Genomic DNA, 18839 nt, shown 5'->3' with positions numbered 1-18839 from the left:
TCAGTGTATTATAAATGAGTTTACACTCTTCTAGAAATAGCAGGTGAACACTTTGCACAGGTGCTAAGGAATGGCACATATCTCCCAAATATGTACGGGCATTTATTAAACTCCAACGTTTTATTTCAAGCTGATGGCCTTGTCATACCAGATACGGTGCATTTTATGGACAACCTGAAGGTTATCATTACTTTACAGACAGGAACAGATTCATGAGGTTATATAGTTCTATATTTAACTAACAAATGTAAGAATGCTATCGTGTGGATGAATCATTTGAGATGACAACTTTCCGTTGAAAGATAAATCGTCAGATCATAAAACTAAAGTCACTCCGCTGATATACAGAGGGGTTATTTTTAACAATAATAAACCACAGTTCATCAGCAGGTGTTAGGTGCTATTCCAGACAATGAAGTTGGCTGAGCTTATTGAGCGCCTACATGCTTGTGTACACACACACACACACACACACACACACACACACACACACACACACACACACACACACACACACACACAGTAAATCAATGAATAACATGCCAGTCAAGGCCAGCTATTTTGGACAACGGGTTGGCCAACCCTCTAGAGCTGTACATACAGCACCCATCAACTCCACAGCTTTTAGCAACATGCGTTACATTCCAAAAATGATCCCATTATGAAACTATCTATCAGAGGAGATGGGAGTCAATCTTAACATTGACCATTTTTGCCATGAAGGTAAAACTGAAGCAAACCTAGAGGGCTGGATTAGAAAACCATTACTCCTCACCTCACCCATCCTTCCTTCCCTATGCCCATCCTCTGACCTTACGTGCCAGTTCATGACAAGTGAAGTGTATTTGGGACACACACCTATGCATAACATACATTTGGACGGAAGTAACTAGCCTAGAGTGAATTTCTTCAACACCAGACTTCAACTCAGTTGAGGACATAGTGTCCCAGTCCGACCTCCAAATAGCTACAACAGAGAACTCCAGCTAAGAGAGATGTGAAGTAGAATATAGACCATCTGTTTAAAGAGCTGTGTCTGAAAACGTATTAACTGAAATCCACCAAGAATTCACAGGCAATGAGACTTGTTTCCCTGTGGAATTAAATGTGTTTTGCTTTAATGTGTGCGGTCAGCATTGGGCCCTGGCTTGAGTGCTGGAATAAAATGGTTTGACAGTGGCAGGAATGTTGCGGGTGCCGCTTTCAGCATTAACCAGCATTAAGTCAAAGCCCAAAGCATGCTAACACCCAGTTCCCCCTACAGAAGACTAGCTTAGTGCCCACTGACTGTCTGTCTCGGTCCAGTCTGAGCCATGAGAAGCAAATCAAACAGAATCCATAAACTTTTCTCTCTGGCATTGCCTGAAATGTATTAGTTCAGCATTTCTTAATGCAACAAAAATATGATATGGCCCTTCTTGCACAGAAAACATTTATTCCACGTGCCCAGATTGACATGGGTTACAAAACAGCAGTCTAGCCCCAGAGCAGGCATTCATTCACACATGCATCCCAGCAAAGTGTCATTGTTACAGTCAAGTCAGGGGTCACAGTCAACAGCCTTACCTCCAAACCCCACAGGAAAGAGAAATGGACCTGTCTTATTCTTTCAGATCCAGAAACAGACAACTTCAATGAGACTCTAATGCTCACATAATGCAGCCCTGCCACCCATGTGACCACCTCTTATATCTGATTGGTTAGGGCAGTGAAGTCTATTGTTAGAGATAAAGGAAGCCTGATATATATCTCAACCATTAAAGCAGGAACAAGGTCTTAACAGTGGCTCATCTAATCGGGCTATAGTCATGTCATGTCATACTCACACAGACTGTTAACATTCATTTGGTTCTGAGTTCCAAGATAGGTAGAGGTAAAGCTGTCTAAGCAGTCAATGACATAGTGAGTTCAGTGTTAGAAGGAAAGAGAAAATAAATTGGACAAATTGGAACAATTTATATCTCTTTATTGCTGTTGTTGAGTCAACGGTACAAATATTTCATAACATTCATTCTGTAGGAAACTACCCAGTACTATAACAAAGTTGTATCTGAAACGACAGAGTGCCTTGCATAGTTAACTCTACACAATAAATGAGGGTGTTTGAAATAAAATAAAATAAAATTTAAAAACGGACAAAAAAAAGCAAATGACCAAAATATGAAATAACAGCAATGTAAAATAATGTTAGATATTTTGGTCAGACTCCATTGCTCGTATTTCTAAGGAGTCATGGAATGTGATTGTCAAGGTTTACACAGAACAATCTTACAATGCCCCTGCTAACCTCTATATAATACCCATATTATCAAAGCACGTCATGCAAAATGAATGAATGAAACATGAAACATAGAACATCGATAATGAAACGGTAAAAAAAACACAAAAAAAACAGCGGAAGTCATACTGAGTTGGCAGCGTGCAAGGTACAGTTTATTCGGTGCACGCAACAAGGCCTTGAGACCGTTGCATGTAAAGGATTTGTGCTGTAAACACGACCTTACATACCACTACGGAACTTTTAGGAAAACTCAAACCCAGAACAAGCGTCGAGCGCAATTGTTGGCTGGAGTCAAAATCTGTCTTCTTTTGACTGACTCAATCCTCTGTCGTTGTCAATATCGAAATGTGCACTTTCCCTTCTTTTAGAGTCCTATAGTTAGTACATCGGATTTGGGCTTAAATGGCAAGGCGACATACGGCTTAAACCAACGCCGTCTCATGGTACAGGCATAGTATATAAATGTGTATCTGGCCTGCCATATTCAGACAAACTCACTGACAAAGCTGAGGTCCTTAACCTCCTGAATAGAAGCCATTGGAGCATGCATGTGAATAAGCCCGGCGGCGTGCTTAGTGGTGTGGAATGTTGTGGGTCAGAGAGTCCTTACGATGAGGATGTAACTCTTATGTACACCTGCTGAATTATGGGTTGCTTGAAAGTTTAACAAAGTGAATTTAGAGATTCAAACAGCAGGTACAAAAGCTACAAAGACAGCCGATGACAAAACACGTTAAAAAAAACACATAAATAAATTGAAACTAGGATAATAAACGTTATAATAGCCGTTTTAATATACAACTTTCCTTTAGTTGCTTGCACTGCCTTTCATTGCCTCTTGTCGGTTGGTAGTCACTCAATTTTAGAGTACAAAAGCGAAACAAATCTTGAGTATAAAGCTGTAATAGAAGATACGGTATAATATTCATAACGACGTGTACTTATGTGCTAACACATTAACTCAGACCATTGTTGCACTAATTGGTAAGACAAAAAAAAAGGTGAAATAAGCCAACTCTACGGAGTCCGTATAATCTCTCTCCTGAACTGGTGAACATGAATAAAATAGCCGTGTGTGAAGCTTTGCTTTAAATATAAATTTGAAAAAGAAGTGAGATGGACGACATGGACAGAGCATTGGTGGTAGACGTCTCTCTTCGGAACACGGATATGATTGTGGAACTGGACACCTCACATAAAAACATTTCTCTACTATATCAAAACTACACATGTACTGAAGAGCGCATGGGAAATATATCTAATTTCAATTCATTTTTTTCTCTTCTGTAAGTTTTTGCTTATCACATATAAAACAAATGACCATATCATAAAAACATCCAAATTTCACAGCATATTATTTTGTTTGTTTGTTGTGAAAGTAAGTCATAGTAAGTCGTTGTGCAAAGGCACTACACTGTCATGTGACGAGATGGTTGGTGGCTGTTCGTTTCAGTACAGTGCTTATTAAATAGAATCTCCTGTTTCTCTCCATTCCTTGGGTTCCCTCAGGGTGGTGGTCATATTTGTTTTGGTATAATACATAGAAAAGGAAGAGTCTTGGATTGTCTTGGTCCCCACCAGCCATCAGAAGAAGCTCGTTGTATCATTCGTGTCCCATACCTGCTGAGGGACAGAGACAAGTCGATAAGAGCTACAGTCAAACTCTAAGGGTTGAATACACTAACCTCTAACCTACAGTACCAGTCAAAAGTTTGGACACACCTACTCATTCCAGGATTTTTCTTTATTTTTAGTATTTTCTACATTGTAGAATAATAGTGAAGACATCAAAACTATGAAATAACACATATGGAATCATGTAGTAAGCAAAATAATTGTTAAACAAATCAAAATATATTTTATATTTGAGATTCTTCAAAATAGCCACCCTTTGCCTTGACAGCTTAGCACACTCTTGGCATTCTCTCAATCAGGTTCATGATGTAGTTACCTGGAATGCATTTAAATTAAAAGTTAATTTGTGGAATTTATTTCCTTGAGCCAATCAGTTGTGTTTGAGCCAATCAGTTGTGTTGTGACAAGGTAGGGGTGGGTATACAGAAGATAGCCCTATTTGGTAAAATACCAAGTCCATATTATGGTAAGAACAGCTCAAATAAGCAAAGAGAAACGACAGTCCATTACTTTAAGACATGAAAGTCAGTCAATATGGAAAAGTTGCTTCATGTGCAGTTGCAAAAACCTATGATGAAACTGGCTCTCATGAGGACCATCACAGGAAGGGAAGACCCAGATTTAACTCTGCTGCAGAGGATAAGTTCATTAGAGTGAACTGCACCTCAGATTGCAGCCCAAATAAATGCTTCACAGAGTTCAAGTAACAGACGCATCTCAACATCAATTGTTCAGAGGAGACTGCGTGAATCAGGCCTTCATGGTCGAATTGCTGCAAAGAAACCACTACTAAAGGACACCAATAAGAAGAAGAGACTTGCTTGGGACAAGAAACACAGCAATGGACATTAGACAGGTGGAAATCTGTCCTTTGGTCTGACGAATCAAAATTTGAGATTTTTGGTTCCAACCTCCGTATCTTTGTGAGACGCAGACTAGGTGAACGGATGATCTCCGCATGTGTGGTTTCCACCGTGAAGCACGGAGGAGGAGGTGTGATGGTGTGCGGGCACTTTGCTGCTGACACGGTCAGTGATTTATTTTGAATTCAAGGCACACTTAACCAGCTTGGCTACCACATCATTCTGCAGCGCTACGCCATCCCATCTGGTTTGCTCTTAGTGGGATGTTTTTCAACAGGACAATGACCCAACACACCTCCAGGCTGTGTAAGGGCTATTTGACCAAGAAGGAGAGTGATGGAATGCTGAATCAGATCGGGTCGGGTGATTGGCCTCCACAATCACCCGACCCAAACCCAATTGAGATGGTTTGGGATGAGTTGGACCGCAGAGTGAAGGAAAAGCACCCAACAAGTGCTCAGCATATTTGGGAACTCCTTCAAGACTGTTGGAAAAGCATTCCAGGTGAAGCTGGTTGAGAGAATGCCAAGAGTGTGCAAAGCTTTTTTGGTTACTACAGGATTCCATATGTGCTATTTCATAGTTGAATGAGTAGGTGTGTTCAAACGTTTAACTGGTACTATATGTCTGATGGGTTAAATCCACACATCCATCCACCCACCCACACATACATATCTATTAGAAAGAGATCTAGGATGTCTCACCTCAGGACAAAACCATTATGCCTTTACCCACAGTCAGTCAAATTTAGCCAGCTAAAGAGACCTCTGTCTTGGTTGCAATCTTGATCTGGTGTTAAGTCTTTGCAGTATGACTAGAGCCTTCAGTAAGAACAGTTAAGCAGGCCTTTCAGCATGAGACTGGGGTTGTTGCATGCTGCTCAATGTGGTGTCAGATGCCTGTGAGGTCCCTGCCTGCCTACCTGTCTCTACTGACATTTATATAACTGACGCCTGTCATGTTGTCATTTGCCCTTCTCTCAGCGACAACAAAGAGGAGGGGGGTGAATACAAGGTGTGTGTGTGTGTCGAGAAACGGATGTGTAGCTATTTCAAGTGTCTTTCTCTCTACTTTAACACATTTAGGATTAAAGTAGAGAGACAGATTGTCTTGGGTCGAGATTTTCAGAAAGCACTAACCATGGAGCCACACCGTGCCTAAACTGTGAAGTGAGCTTGTTATATTGAGTTTGCCTCTCCTCTGCTAGCCCCTGACAAAATGAGGTGTATGGCGTGATAATCTTCCACCACACGAGCTAGTAATGTGTCAACCCAACAGCTGTTCATTTGTTCACAGCCTGGAAGGTCCGACCCCAACAATAGAATCCAGGTCGGAGTAAGGAGCAGAGGGGCGAGCGGGGTTGATGCAGGGGAGTTGAGGGCGGGGGGGGGGGGGGGGGGGGGGGGGGTTGGAAAAACGACACATTACACAGACACGCCCGGCATCCCTGAAGGTCAAACAGTTCTCTCTACCGGGACAAAAGAGTTGTGGCGCGCGGGCCACTTTGGAAATAGAACACAATGCGAAAGTGGCATCTGAAAACGCCATCGCCAGAGAGCCAAACAGCAAACACAGATGATTTACAGCTGACGCCAGGTCCCAGGGGCGATAGTGTTACAGGGTGGGAAGGAAGGGAGTTATGGGTGCTGCTGGGCCACATGGTCGACGGTAAATTACAACAGGCTCCTTTCCCTGTCCCTTTTCAGATGGAGCAGAACCCTTTAACCTCACCGTCTCTGGGTGTGTATTGTCAGTAGAGCACAGACTTATGAATAACGTAGATACAAAGACATGCATAGGCCCAAACAAGATGGGCACAGATACACACACAGTCAGTCACCTTTGACCTCAGCCTAAGGCTTAAAACTATGTTGGTAATGGTAAGAGAATGGACTCACCGTTGGCAACAGATTTATTCTCCCCTCTGCCAGTCACCTGAGAGAAGATAGGTGGAGAAATAAGTCAAGAGAGAAAGTCATCTGAGGTAGCAGTCACTTCAACAGTCCATTTAGTCAACGCTGCCATTTCCTGAGAGAAGCTGTGTGCACTGGAACCTTTCGATCTCAGGCCGTGGTTCGACCAAATGTACCTCTTCTACATTAATAAGGAAGGGTTGATATTCAATTGAGTAGGATTTCCATTATTTTTAGGGCCTTCGGTTGAGAGGTTTGAGACAGAGTGCAAATGCCACAGTAATGAACCATGAAGCTTATTCCAGCCAAACGGGGGATTTGGGGAAACAACATGAACAGGGTTCACATCCTGCCCAACACATCCAAACCCTGCATTCACATCCCCAAACACACAGCCACACGAAGCCTATCCAGCAAAGCCCGGTCGCGGTGGTTCGTGGACAACGTCTCCCATAGTTCCCTGTGGTAACACTGTCCTGACTGTGTCCCAAATGGCATCCTATGACCAGAGCCTTAAAAGGAGTGCACTATATAGGGAATAGGTTGCCACTAATATCCCACCCGCTCCCATGAACTCATCCCAAGCCCATCAGGCTCCTACGTTCCCTATCCCCTCATACAGCTCCCCTGACATCACCACAATTTGTGATTAGTTAATAACACAGCTCATAACTGCTAGCCCGCTACCTTTCCCTGCACCACGCCTGGTTTACGTCAGCACTAACCAGCAGTCTAGTGCCCCTCCAGCTCTATGTGGCTCGCCACAGCATTGGACTGCACTGCTGGCAGGCTGCTGTACTCTGTCTGTGTGTTCCGCTATAGGGAGACAGCAGAGCAAGGCATGCCAGGGCCTATTTCACAAGCCTCTCTGCTCCAGGGGCCAAATTTAGAGCCATTCCATAAATAAATATAATTATTGTGTCTTTTATCGGTGAAATATCATCCTAGTAAATAGCGGAGGCCACTTGGTGGGGTTGTGGCCAACACTGTGGTCGTTGGAGCGCCATGGGGTCCTGTATTGTGAGGGTCACAGTAGAGGTTGGAAATAACTGTCCTTTCAACTGCCTGTTCAGGATGTGGTTAAAAGGAACCACACATACAGTAGCAAGGATTGGTTCTGCTAGCAAGGCCAAGTGTATGTATTATGTGTAAAATGAAGTGTACCTCTACAACAACACAAACTAAAATATACAGTAGAGAAAGGACTATACAGGAAGAGTGGGTGCTGTTGTGTCTAAGAGGGGCATAGAAATTAAAGGATGGAAAACAATATAGAACAGCCATTTTGTGAAAGGCACTGGAGGCAGTAATTACCCATAGTATAGTATATTTAAGCAATAAGGCATGGGGGGGTGTGGAATATGGCCAATATACCACGGCTAAGGGCTGTTCTTAAAGTACGACGCAACGCGGAGTACCTGGATACAGCCCTTAGCCGTGGTATATTAGCCATATACCACAAACCCCGAGTTGCCTTATTGCTATTATAAACTGGTTACCAACGTAATTAGAGCAGTAAAAATAAATGTTTTGTCATACCCGTGGTATACGGTCTGATATACCACGGCTGTCAGCCAATCAGCATTCAGGGCTCGAACCACCAAGTTTATATATTTCAATAGCACAATACATGGCCCTTAACATTGACTTCTATTTACAGTGCAGCTTTCCTGGTTCCAGATCTTCTTGTGCTGCCTTTCCAACTCCTATGGTCATTGCTACAAACAGATCTGGGACCAGGCCAGAGCGAATTATTACCAGTAAAAGAGAAGAAGACCTGACATCATAGTAGACTGAGGTCATTCCAGTGATAATATTAGTGCAGTGAAGTTGACATCTTTAAAACATCTTTACCTCTCCAGGGTTTCCAGACTAGTTAACGGTGAAGTCAACTAGCTAAGAGAGCTCTTCTTCAGAGCTCTTCAAACAAAAAAAAGACAAAGCAACAAGCCGTTGTTATCCCCCTAGCTGGCAAATGTACATCATATGATATTATTAACTAACAGATGAATACTACAGGGCCTCAAAACACTCCCCAGGTATACTTTTAAGTGTACTGTTGTTGTGTGACATGTGAATGTACTGTAGAGTTTACTGTATATGTGTCCTAATTGAAACCCTACTCCCTATGTAGCGCGCTACTTTAGACCAAGGCTCATAAGGCTGTAGTAAATTATTTTATTTTTTTAAATAAGTGCTCTGTGTAGGGAGTATGGTACAACTTGGGACACAGCTGTGTGAGAAAGGATGATGGTACAAATTCCAGTAATTTGTAGGATTTTTGTTTTGACATCTGTAACTATACTAAAAAAAATATAAACGCAACATGCAAAAATGTCAAAGATTTTACAGAGTTACACTTCATATGAGGAAATCAGTGAATTGAAATAAATAAATTAGGCTCTAATCTATGGATTTCACATGACTGGGAATACAGATATGCATCTGTTGGTCACAGATACCTCAGGATCTCGTCACGGTATTTGTGTGCATTCAAATTCCCATTCATAAAATGCAGTAGTGTTCGTCGCCCGTGGCTTATTCCTGCCCATACCATAACCCCCCCGCCACCATGGGCACTCTGTTCACAAAGTTGACATCAGCAAACTGCTCACCCACACAATGCCATACACGTGGTCTGCGGTTGTGATGACAGTTGGAAGTACTGCCAAATTCTCTAAAATGACGTTGGTGGCGGCTTATGGTAGAGAAATGAACATTAAATTAACTAGTAACAGCTCTGGTGGACATTCCTGCAGTCAGCATGCCAAATGCACCCTCTCTCAAAACTTGAGACATCTGTAGCATTGTGTTGTGTTACAAAACTGCACATTTTAGAGTGGCCTTTTATTTTCCCCAACACAAGGGGCACCTGTGTAATGATAATGCTGTTTAATCAGCTTCTTGATATACCACATCTGTCAGGTGGATGGATTATCTCGGCAAAGGAGAAATGCTCGCTAGCAGGGATGCAAACAAATTTGTACACAAAATTTGAGAGAAATAAGCTTTTTGTTGTTTATGGAAGATTTCTGGGATCTTTTATTTCTGCTCATGAAACATGGGACCAACACTTTACATGTTGCGTTAATATTTTTGTTCAGTGTACATTCTTCATGGCATTAGCCATGGTCTAAACTCAGGTTTGTTTTCAGGTGTGTGTGTTTATGTACATGAACACTTAGAAAAAAGGGTTCCAAAAGAGTTCTTCGGCTGTCCCCATAGAAAACCCTTTGTGAAAAGGGTTCTACATGGAACCCAAAAAGGTTCTATCTGGAACCAAATAGGTTCTCCCTGGAATCAAAAAGGGTTCTTCAAAGGGTTATCCTATGGGGACAGCTGAAGAACCCTTTTAGGTTCTAGATAATACATTTTTTTTTACAAGAGTGTATGTGTGTGTGTACTATGAATAGTTCAGGTGGTTCAGGTTACCTTGGCTGGGGAGGAGCCCTTGTTTTCCCACAGACTTCTCTTGTTGGTCACATCTCCTGGCTTTAGGTCCTGCAGAGAGAGAAAGGAGGGATGGAAAAAGGGAGAGAGAGGGAGGAGAAGGAGGGTGGCCCTTGCATCAGTGTCTGTAGTCCTCGTCAACTCACATTCAAGACACACAATTCCAACAATGTCTGCAGTATTTTAATTGAGGAAACAGAAGTGCGTCAACAATTGGGTTGTAATACCTGAGGTGCTGAGAAAAGGGAAGGGAGAAGAGGCAGAAAGAGAAGTCCAGCAGAAAGAAGGAGGGATGACAAAGAGAAGGATTACCCCAGAGAGGTGCTGAGCTAGGAGGGGAAAGGAGAAACAGTCACTTCAGATTGAAGAATGGAAGAAGCTTCTAAAGGAAAGAAGACAGAAGAGCGACAGTCAGTAAAGAATATTTCAGAAATGCGATTATGTTATGCTCCTTTTAACCACAAGAGGGAGACAGATGTTGCAGTCATTTCAAGACATCATTTGTCAGCAGGCAGAGGCAGACCAGACCAAACATTCCCAGAGAGCAAGTCAGTCACCCATATCAGAATCTATATCGGAGAGCGATCATGATTCATTAATCAAGTCTTTTATGTCAATTATTTAAGTGAAAGTCACTTTTAATGTCCATGTAAAACTCACAGGGGTTCTTAGCTGGTTAAAAAGCTACACATCAAAGGTTGGCAGTAGGTATCATGTTACCGACCATATAACCAGCCACACCAAACCACTCACAATGCCCGGGCCTTCTGCACTACTTCTTCTCAACACCACGTCACCATGGCAACGGCCCTCTAGTGGCCACATGGTGTATCACTACGCCGCCATGATCTATGACTCCGACAGAGGTTATGGCAGTGGCTACTGTATGTACGTTTGCATTCTAGTGCTGCCCTCACACTTTGCGCCTATTTGAAAACAGGTCTGGGTGTAGCATGAACGTCTTAAAATAAACACGGTCTGAAGTTTAAATTAGGACTACAGAGATTAAAGGACTGGGCTGCGTCCAGAATGGCACCCCTTTTCCACGCACTACTTTTGAACAGATCCCTATGGAGTACTCTAGAAGTGCTTTTCCATCGAGACTTAACCCAAACCAGTGGGCCACCAGTGTTTAGATATTTTTTTTTAACTTAACCTTTGTTTAACTAGGCAAGTCAGTTAAGAACAAATGTATATTCTACAATGATTCTGCAAATTACAGGAACAGTTAGGGTTAAGTGCCTTGTTCAAGGCGACATCAACAGATTTTTTTTCACCAAGTCAGCTCAGGGATTCAAACCAGCAACATTTTGGTTACTGGTCCAATGCTGTTAACCACTCGGCTACCTGCCGCCTTAAAGACTTGTGACTAAAGACTTAAAGGCGAGCAGAATCAACGACCTCTGCATCATTCAAGACTGTTGCTTTGTGAGAAGGTGTTAAAGTTCACCGTTAACAATTGTTCCGTAACGGTCAGCTGAAAAGTACCCAGGGGCCTTGGCTCCAAATTAGAGCAGCCATGGCCATGGCTGAGTGAAACGCGGGTGCCGGTCCACGTAGATGGAAACAGAAAAGTCTGAGTCTGTTGGGTAAAATACTGGGATAAATACGGCATATGGGCCCTGGTCAAAAGTAGTGCACTACGTAGGGAATAGGGTGCCATTTGAGATGAAGCACTGGTATGTTGGAATGCATCCATGCAGCCCAGCATGGGAAGCAGCCTGTCTGACTAAAGCCCTAAGTCCTTCTGATAACCAGCATGTGATCCATGGTAGGAACCATGTCACACTTCATACTAAACTAATACATACTCCGATAATATGTGATATGTACTTTTTACAACACAAATAAATGACTGCGGTTATGTGCTATGTGTTTTTCCTTCATGACTTCATGGTTATACTGTAACTATACTCGGCCTTTTCTGAGGATGGTAAGTTGGTGGTTGAAGATATCCCTCTAGTGGTGTGGGGGCTGTGCTTTGGCAAAGTGGGTGGGGTTATATCCTTCCTGTTTGGCCCTGTCCGGGGGTCTCATCGGATGGGGCCACAGTGTCTCCTGACCCCTCCTGTCTCAGCCTCCAGTATTTATGCTGCAGTAGTTTATGTGTCGGGGGGCTAGGGTCAGTTTGTTATATCTGGAGTACTTCTCCTGTCTTATCCGCTGTCCTGTGTGAATTTAAGTATGCTCTCTCTAATTCTCTCTTTCTTTCTTTCTTTCTCTCGGAGGACCTGAGCCCTAGGACCATGCCTCAGGACTCCCCAGTCCACCTGGCCGTGCTGCTGCTCCAGTTTCAACTGTTCTGCCTGCGGCTATGGAAGCCTGACCTGTTCACCGGACGTACTACCTGTCCCAGACCTGCTGTTTTCAACTCTCTAGAGACAGCAGGAGCAGTAGAGATACTCTTAATGATCGGCTATGAAAAGCCAACTGACATTTACTCCTGAGGTGCTGACTTGCTGCACCCTCAACAACTACTGTGATTATTATTATTTGACTATGCTGGTCATTTATGAACATTTGAACATCTTGGCCATGTTCTGTTATAATCTACACCCGGCACAGCCAGAAGAGGACTGGCCACCCCTCATAGCCTGGTTCCTCTCTAGGTTTCTTCCTAGGTTTTGGCCTTTCTAGGGAGTTTTTCCTAGCCACCGTGCTTCTACACCTGCATTGCTTGCTGTTTGGGGTTTTAGGCTGAGTTTCTGTACAGCATTTTGAGATATCAGCTGATGTAAGAAAGGCTATATAAATACATTTGATTTTATTTAGATTATAACTCAACAGTTCATCCACTTTGCTATTTTTCTTTTAATCTGAGTTATATTTCATATTCACTAGGTGACAGACTATTTCTCCCAGCAGGGCACATCATCTTACTACCGCTCCAAGATTTGCAGGCAATTATTAATACAAGTACAAAAATACATGGTAGCTAACAGCACTTCTCAAAACTATTAGAACATACTGTATACACTGAGTGTACAAAACATTAAGTGCACCTTCCTAATATTGAGTTGCAACCCTTCTTTCCCTCAGAACAGCCTCAATTCATCGGGAAATAGACTCTACAAGGTGTCGAAAGCATTCCACATGGATGCTGGCCCATGTTGACTCCAACTCTTCCCACAGTTGTGTCAAGTCAAGGCTGGATGCCCTTTGAGTGGTGGACTATTCTTGAGACACACAAGAAACTGTTGAGGTGAAAAACCCAGCATCGTTGCAGTTCTTGACACATTCAAACCGGTGCGCCTGGCACCTACCTATTACCATACCCCGTTCAAAGGCACTTCAATCTTTTGTCTTTCCCATTCACCTTCTGAATGGCACACATACATAATCCACGTCTCAATTGTCTCAAGACTTAAAATCCTTCTTTAACCTTCATCTACTCTGATTGAAGTGGATTTAACAAGTGACATCAATAAGGGATCGTATCTTTCATCTGGATTCACCTGGTTAGTCTATGTCATGGAAAGAGCAGGCGTCGTTAATGTTTTTTTACACTCGGGCTAGTTCACGGAAAGCCCTATCCATCATCATTAAATGAGCTTAAGTCTCTGGTCTGATGAATGCTTGCTTACACTACAGCTCAAGTGCAGGAGCAACACGGAGTTGGGACCGCACATATACTATGTTTCATAATGAGTGTCTGTTCGCTGTCTCCCTTGAAAAAGACATTGTTCATCTCAATAAAGGATAAATATAGGATTAGATAAAGAGGTGCAAAGAGGACAAACACACTGTACAGTAAGTGGTTGTCGTGGAGACGACCTACCGCGGGCCTTCCTCCTGGCGTTTTGCTCTCGGGGGTTTTATTCAGCCAGTCGTTGATGCGGCCCGCCACACCTATCTTCATCCCAGCTGCTTCCTGTGTGTAGAGGAGGGAACAGAAAAAAAAGACATGGGCAAAGTTCAACTCCAGCAGAACGCCCTGGGCTGGTCGTCATCGAGGATGAACAGGAAGTGGCAGTGAAACGAGTCCCTGCCCCCCCCCCCCCCCCCCTTTGCTCCCTACTTCCTCCCAAACCGCACCCAAATGGAGTTCCAGATTCCCGGTTGTTTCCCGGTCCCCACCTTGTACGTGCCCCCGCCGCCCCCGGGCGAGTTGAACACGCTGCCTTTCTCCCACATGCTCTTAATGTTGCGTATCCCATCTGTCACCATGGGCAGGTCCACGGCACCGGAGCGTGGGGACCGCATATCCTTGTTCTGTATAGGGAAAAGGGAATGGGAGACTATGTTAGTGTTGGATTCAGAGTGGGGAATGATCGGTGTCGGCAAAGGAGAGAAGAGAAATGTCTTATTGCGTTTTCGTATCTGGAATTATTTTTGTGACTTGTTTAAAATGGCCGTGAGGAAGGAGCCATACAAATCAAATCAAATTGTGTTTGTGACAAATACAATTTCACTTTACAGTGAAATGCGTACTTACACGCCCTTAACCAACAATGCCGTTTTAAGAAAAATAAGTGTTAAGTAAAAAATAGGAAATAAAAGCAACAAATAATTAAAGAGCAGCAGTAAAATAACAGTAGTATGGCATTTACAGGGGGTACCGGCACAGAGTCAATCAATGTGAGGGGGCAAAGGTTAGTCAAGGTAATTGAGGTAATAATACACAGAGAGTAGCAGCAGAGTAAAAGAGGGGGGACAATGCAAATAGTCTGGGTAGCCATTTGATTAGCTGTTCAGGAGTCTTATGGCTTGGGGGTAGAGGTTGCTAAGAAGCCTTTTAGACCTAGACTTGGCACTCCGGTACCGCTTGCCATTCGGTAGTGGAGAGTACAGTTTATGACTAGAATTGCTGGAGTCTTTGGCAATTTTTAGGGCCTTCCTATGACACCGCCTGGTATAGAGATCCTGGATGGCAGGAAGCTTGGCCCCAGTGACGTACTGGGCAGTACGCACTTATCTCTGTAGTGCCTTGCTGTCGGAAGCCGAGCAGCTAACATACCAGGCAGTGATGCAACCATACGCTCGATGATGCAGCTGTATAACTTTTTGTGGATCTGAGGACCAATGCCAAATCTTTTCATTCTCCTGACGGGGAATAGGCTTTGTGTGCACTCTTCACGACTGTCTTGGTGTGTTTGGACCATGATAGTTTGTTGGTGATGTGGACACCAAGGAACTTGAAGCTCTCAACCTGCTCCACTACAGCCCTGTCGATGAGAATGAGGGAGTGCTCGGTTCTCCTTTTCCTGTAGTCCACAATCATCTCCTTTGTCTTGATCACGTTGAGGGAGTGGTTGTTATTCTGGCACCACACGGCCAGGTCTCTGACATCCTCGCTATAGGCTGTCTCATCGTTGTCGGTGATCAGGCCTACCACTGTTGTGTCATCGGCAAATGTAATGATGGTGTTGGTTTTGCTACAGGTCGGTAGACAATTAGGCAGGTTACCTTAGTGTTCTTGGGCACAGGGACTATGGTGGTCTGCATGAAATATGTTGGAATTACAGACTCAGACAGGGAGAGGTTGAAAATGTCAGTGAAGACACTTGCCAGTTGGTCAGCGCATGCACGGAGTACACATCCTGGTAATCCGTCTGGCCCTGCGGCCTTGTGAATTTTGACCTGTTTAAAGGTCTTACTCACATCGGCTACGGAGAGCGTGATCACACAGATTCTCTCATGCATGTTTCAGTGTTACTTGCCTCGAAGCGAGCAAAAAAGTAATTTAGCTCGTCTGGTAGGCTCGTGTCACTGGGCAGCTCTCGGCTGTGCTTCCCTTTGTAATCTGTAATAGTTTGCAAGCCTTGCCACATCCGATGAGTGTCAGAGCTGGTGTAGTACGATTCGATCTTAGTCCCATATTGACGCTTTGCCTGTTTGATGGTTTGTCGGAGGGCATAGCGGGATTTCTTATAAGCTTCTGGGTTAGAGTCCTGCTCCTTGAAAGCGGCAGCTCTACCCTTAAGCTCAGTGCGGATGTTGCCTGTAATCCATGGCTTTTGGTTGGGGTATGTACGCACAGTCACTGTGGGGATGACGTCATTGCTACACTTATTGATGAAGCCAGTGACTGATGTGATGTACTCCTCAATGCCATCGGAAGAATCCCGGAACATATTCCAGTCTGTGCTAGCAAAACAGTCCTGTAGTTTAGCATCTGCTTCATCTGACCACTTCTTTATTGACCGAGTCACTGGTGCTTCCTGCTTTAGTATTTGCTTGTAAGCAGGAAACAGGAGGATAGAATTATGGTCAAATTTGCCAAATGGAGGGTGAGGGAGAGCTTTGTACGCATCTCTGTGTTTGGAGTAAAGGTGGTCTCGAGTTTTTCCCCTCTGGTTGCACATTTAACATGCTGGTAGAAATGAGGTAAAATGGATTTAAGTTTCCCTGCATTAAAGTCCCTGGCCACTAGGAGCGCCGCCTCTGGTTGAGCGTTTTCCTGTTTGCTTATGAGCTTATACAGCTCATTGAGTGTAGTCTTAGTGTCAGCATCGGTTTGTGGTGGTAAATAGACAGCTACGAAGAATATAGATACAAACTCTCTTGGCTTATAAATCAAAATGATTGTAGTATAGTATCATTACAATTATCTAAAGCATGTACTGTAGATTTCAGATTCAGAGCAGTATTGAAATATACTGTATGTTCTAGATATGATAATCAACAATGGTAACAGTTATACAATCCCAGTCAACACAAGATGTAATTTAAAAAAAAATTCAACAAAAAAATAACATTTTCCTACATCTTTTCAACATTTTGTTCTCATAGGGCTCATTGGTAACTGTACTAGTCAGGTGATTTGTGTTGATGTGTAACCTCTGACCTGGGCAACAGAGGTGTACTGCTCCAGTCTGTTGTCAATCTTAGAGACGACAGGAGAGTGAGTTGACTTCACCGTGCTGGTCAGAACATATAACAACAACAGAATTAGCCAAAGGGTCATTTTATTACTGAACTGTATGACTTCACACTGAGAGCACCAGTTGTGATTCAAACAATTAATGGAAACGACTGTTCACCTTTTCTGTGCCGACTTGCTCAGAAACTCTGCCCTTTCACCAATCTGTAGAGAGATCAGTGAATTATGCATCAACCATTTATTAGGCAGTAGCCGCACACACACACACACACACACACACACACACACACACACACACTACCAAATATACACATAGCACTCCCACATCACACACACATCCAAACCCAACAGCACCCTCTCCTCCTTTCTCCTGTTCTACCTTTCCCTTCTTTTTTTTTACCAGACCCATTACATCCTTGTTTAGACTGGGCTTTTCCTAGCCCAGCAAGACACAATGTGACTGACTGTTCTGTTCTCCACAGCACTAGCTACAGCTACTGTCACCCAGCCAGGAAAAGCAGAGAGCAGAGCAGAGAGCAGAGAAGCACAGGCCTTTTTCAGGCCCCGCGCTGTGGGAACCTCGCTCCGACTGCTGTTTATGATATACGACAACAGGGCTAAGAGGGGGGGAAAGCGATCCTGAAATGAAAAGAACAACCATCCATCCCCGCTCCCTCTAAAAAATGAAATAAAAAAGGACCCTGCTTGGTCTCTAGCTCGGCTCTGCTACCGAAATGTGGGTGTTCCTAAAATACTCCTCTTGACAGGAAATACCCTATTCTCAAGCTGCAGCAGCACCATTCCAACGCGGGTACACTAATCCTATTAACCTAATCGGTTTCCTGCATCCTCCGAGTCTGACGTTTTTGAAGGGAGCAGCTCTCTTTATCTAGCTAACTGTGTTGACTCCCATTTGCAGCTTGTGGAACGTTGTATCCTAATGTAACTACTCTGGACCAGTGCAAGAGGATCTGAGCGTGTACTCATGTGTTTACGTTACACTGGAACTACAGGAAATGTTGTTAATAATGTTAATACTTGAATGAGTAGAACCTCACAATAATGCGTCACACACGCATGAGCTACGAGTAGAACAACGTTGCCCATAGACACTGATCTAGGGTCTGGTTTTACGTTCCTCCCTCCTAATGGTTCAGGTTAAGATATGGGGGAAGGGTAATCTGATCCTAGATCTGTAACCTGTGGGCAACTTCTACCATCAGCTGTACCTACAGTGAACATGATGACAAAGTAAAGCTGTGGAGAGGAATGGAAGGATGTTAACATTCACCAACAGACCAGACCACAAACAACAACAAATGGAATTAGATTATTACCTTAAAAAAAAAAACACTAACACACAAAGTAATTTCAGGGCAGGTTTCAGTGTACCCAGCCTGTGAGATGGAGATTTGCTAAACTTGGAATAATTAGATTTTCTCCATTGGCAGAAAAGTGAAAACCCCCAAGGACATTCACTGCATGGGAGTTTATTTCAGCAACACTGGAGCGTTTATTCACATAAGATGATTGAACACACTACTCCATGACAAATATTATCTTTAAAGTGATAAGTTGTGGCGTTTCAAGTTTCCATGCCTTTAACGCACTAGCGAGACAACAGACAAACACACACAGACAGAAGACAACAGAACAGAGACACTTATTGTCAACAACAATGACGCCATAACGTTCCCAGTAAAATGGTCCTGTTACCTACAATGAGGCGAATGAGAATAAGGTAGAGATTATGCCATGAAAAAGACTAAGAAGTACAAGCTACTATATGGGAGCCAACTGTTACATCTGGAGTAGCTTTTGGATCCCTGCAGTGTACTTGCTAGATTTATGAAAGGGCTGAATAGGTTAAAGCT

General features: G+C 43.4%; 1 protein-coding gene across 50 annotated transcripts in view; it reads right to left on the bottom strand.

Moving 5' to 3' along the window:
* Positions 1 to 1949: 1949 nt before the first annotated feature.
* The window catches only part of LOC110500219 (non-muscle caldesmon), a 57688-nt gene continuing 40798 nt past the window's right edge, over positions 1950 to 18839 (bottom strand). For 10 of the 50 annotated variants that reach the window (XR_016490231.1, XR_016490243.1, XR_016490226.1 and 7 more), the window contains 8 exons: positions 17126 to 17169; positions 16930 to 17005; positions 14220 to 14354; positions 13921 to 14013; positions 10125 to 10193; positions 8547 to 8612; positions 6678 to 6714; positions 1950 to 3901 (listed from right to left, as the gene is read on the bottom strand). Coding sequence is in view for 27 of the 50 variants with exons in the window: in XM_090214212.1 (XP_090070338.1) it covers positions 3885 to 3904; positions 6678 to 6714; positions 10125 to 10193; positions 13921 to 14013; positions 14220 to 14354; positions 16930 to 17005; positions 17126 to 17169 (474 nt within the window). In the remaining 23 variants the exon portion in view is untranslated. Of the gene's footprint in view, positions 3905 to 6677; positions 6715 to 8546; positions 8613 to 10124; positions 10194 to 13920; positions 14014 to 14219; positions 14355 to 16929; positions 17006 to 17125; positions 17170 to 18839 lie in introns of all 50 variants that reach the window. The other 40 variants (XM_090214212.1, XM_036957619.2, XM_036957608.2 and 37 more) reach the window with 7 other exon arrangements.

Source organism: Oncorhynchus mykiss, chromosome 21, assembly GCF_057628025.1.
Source record: "Oncorhynchus mykiss isolate SJ-2025 chromosome 21, ASM5762802v1, whole genome shotgun sequence".
Taxonomy (NCBI): domain Eukaryota; kingdom Metazoa; phylum Chordata; class Actinopteri; order Salmoniformes; family Salmonidae; genus Oncorhynchus; species Oncorhynchus mykiss.
This window is presented reverse-complemented; position numbering and strand designations above follow the sequence as displayed.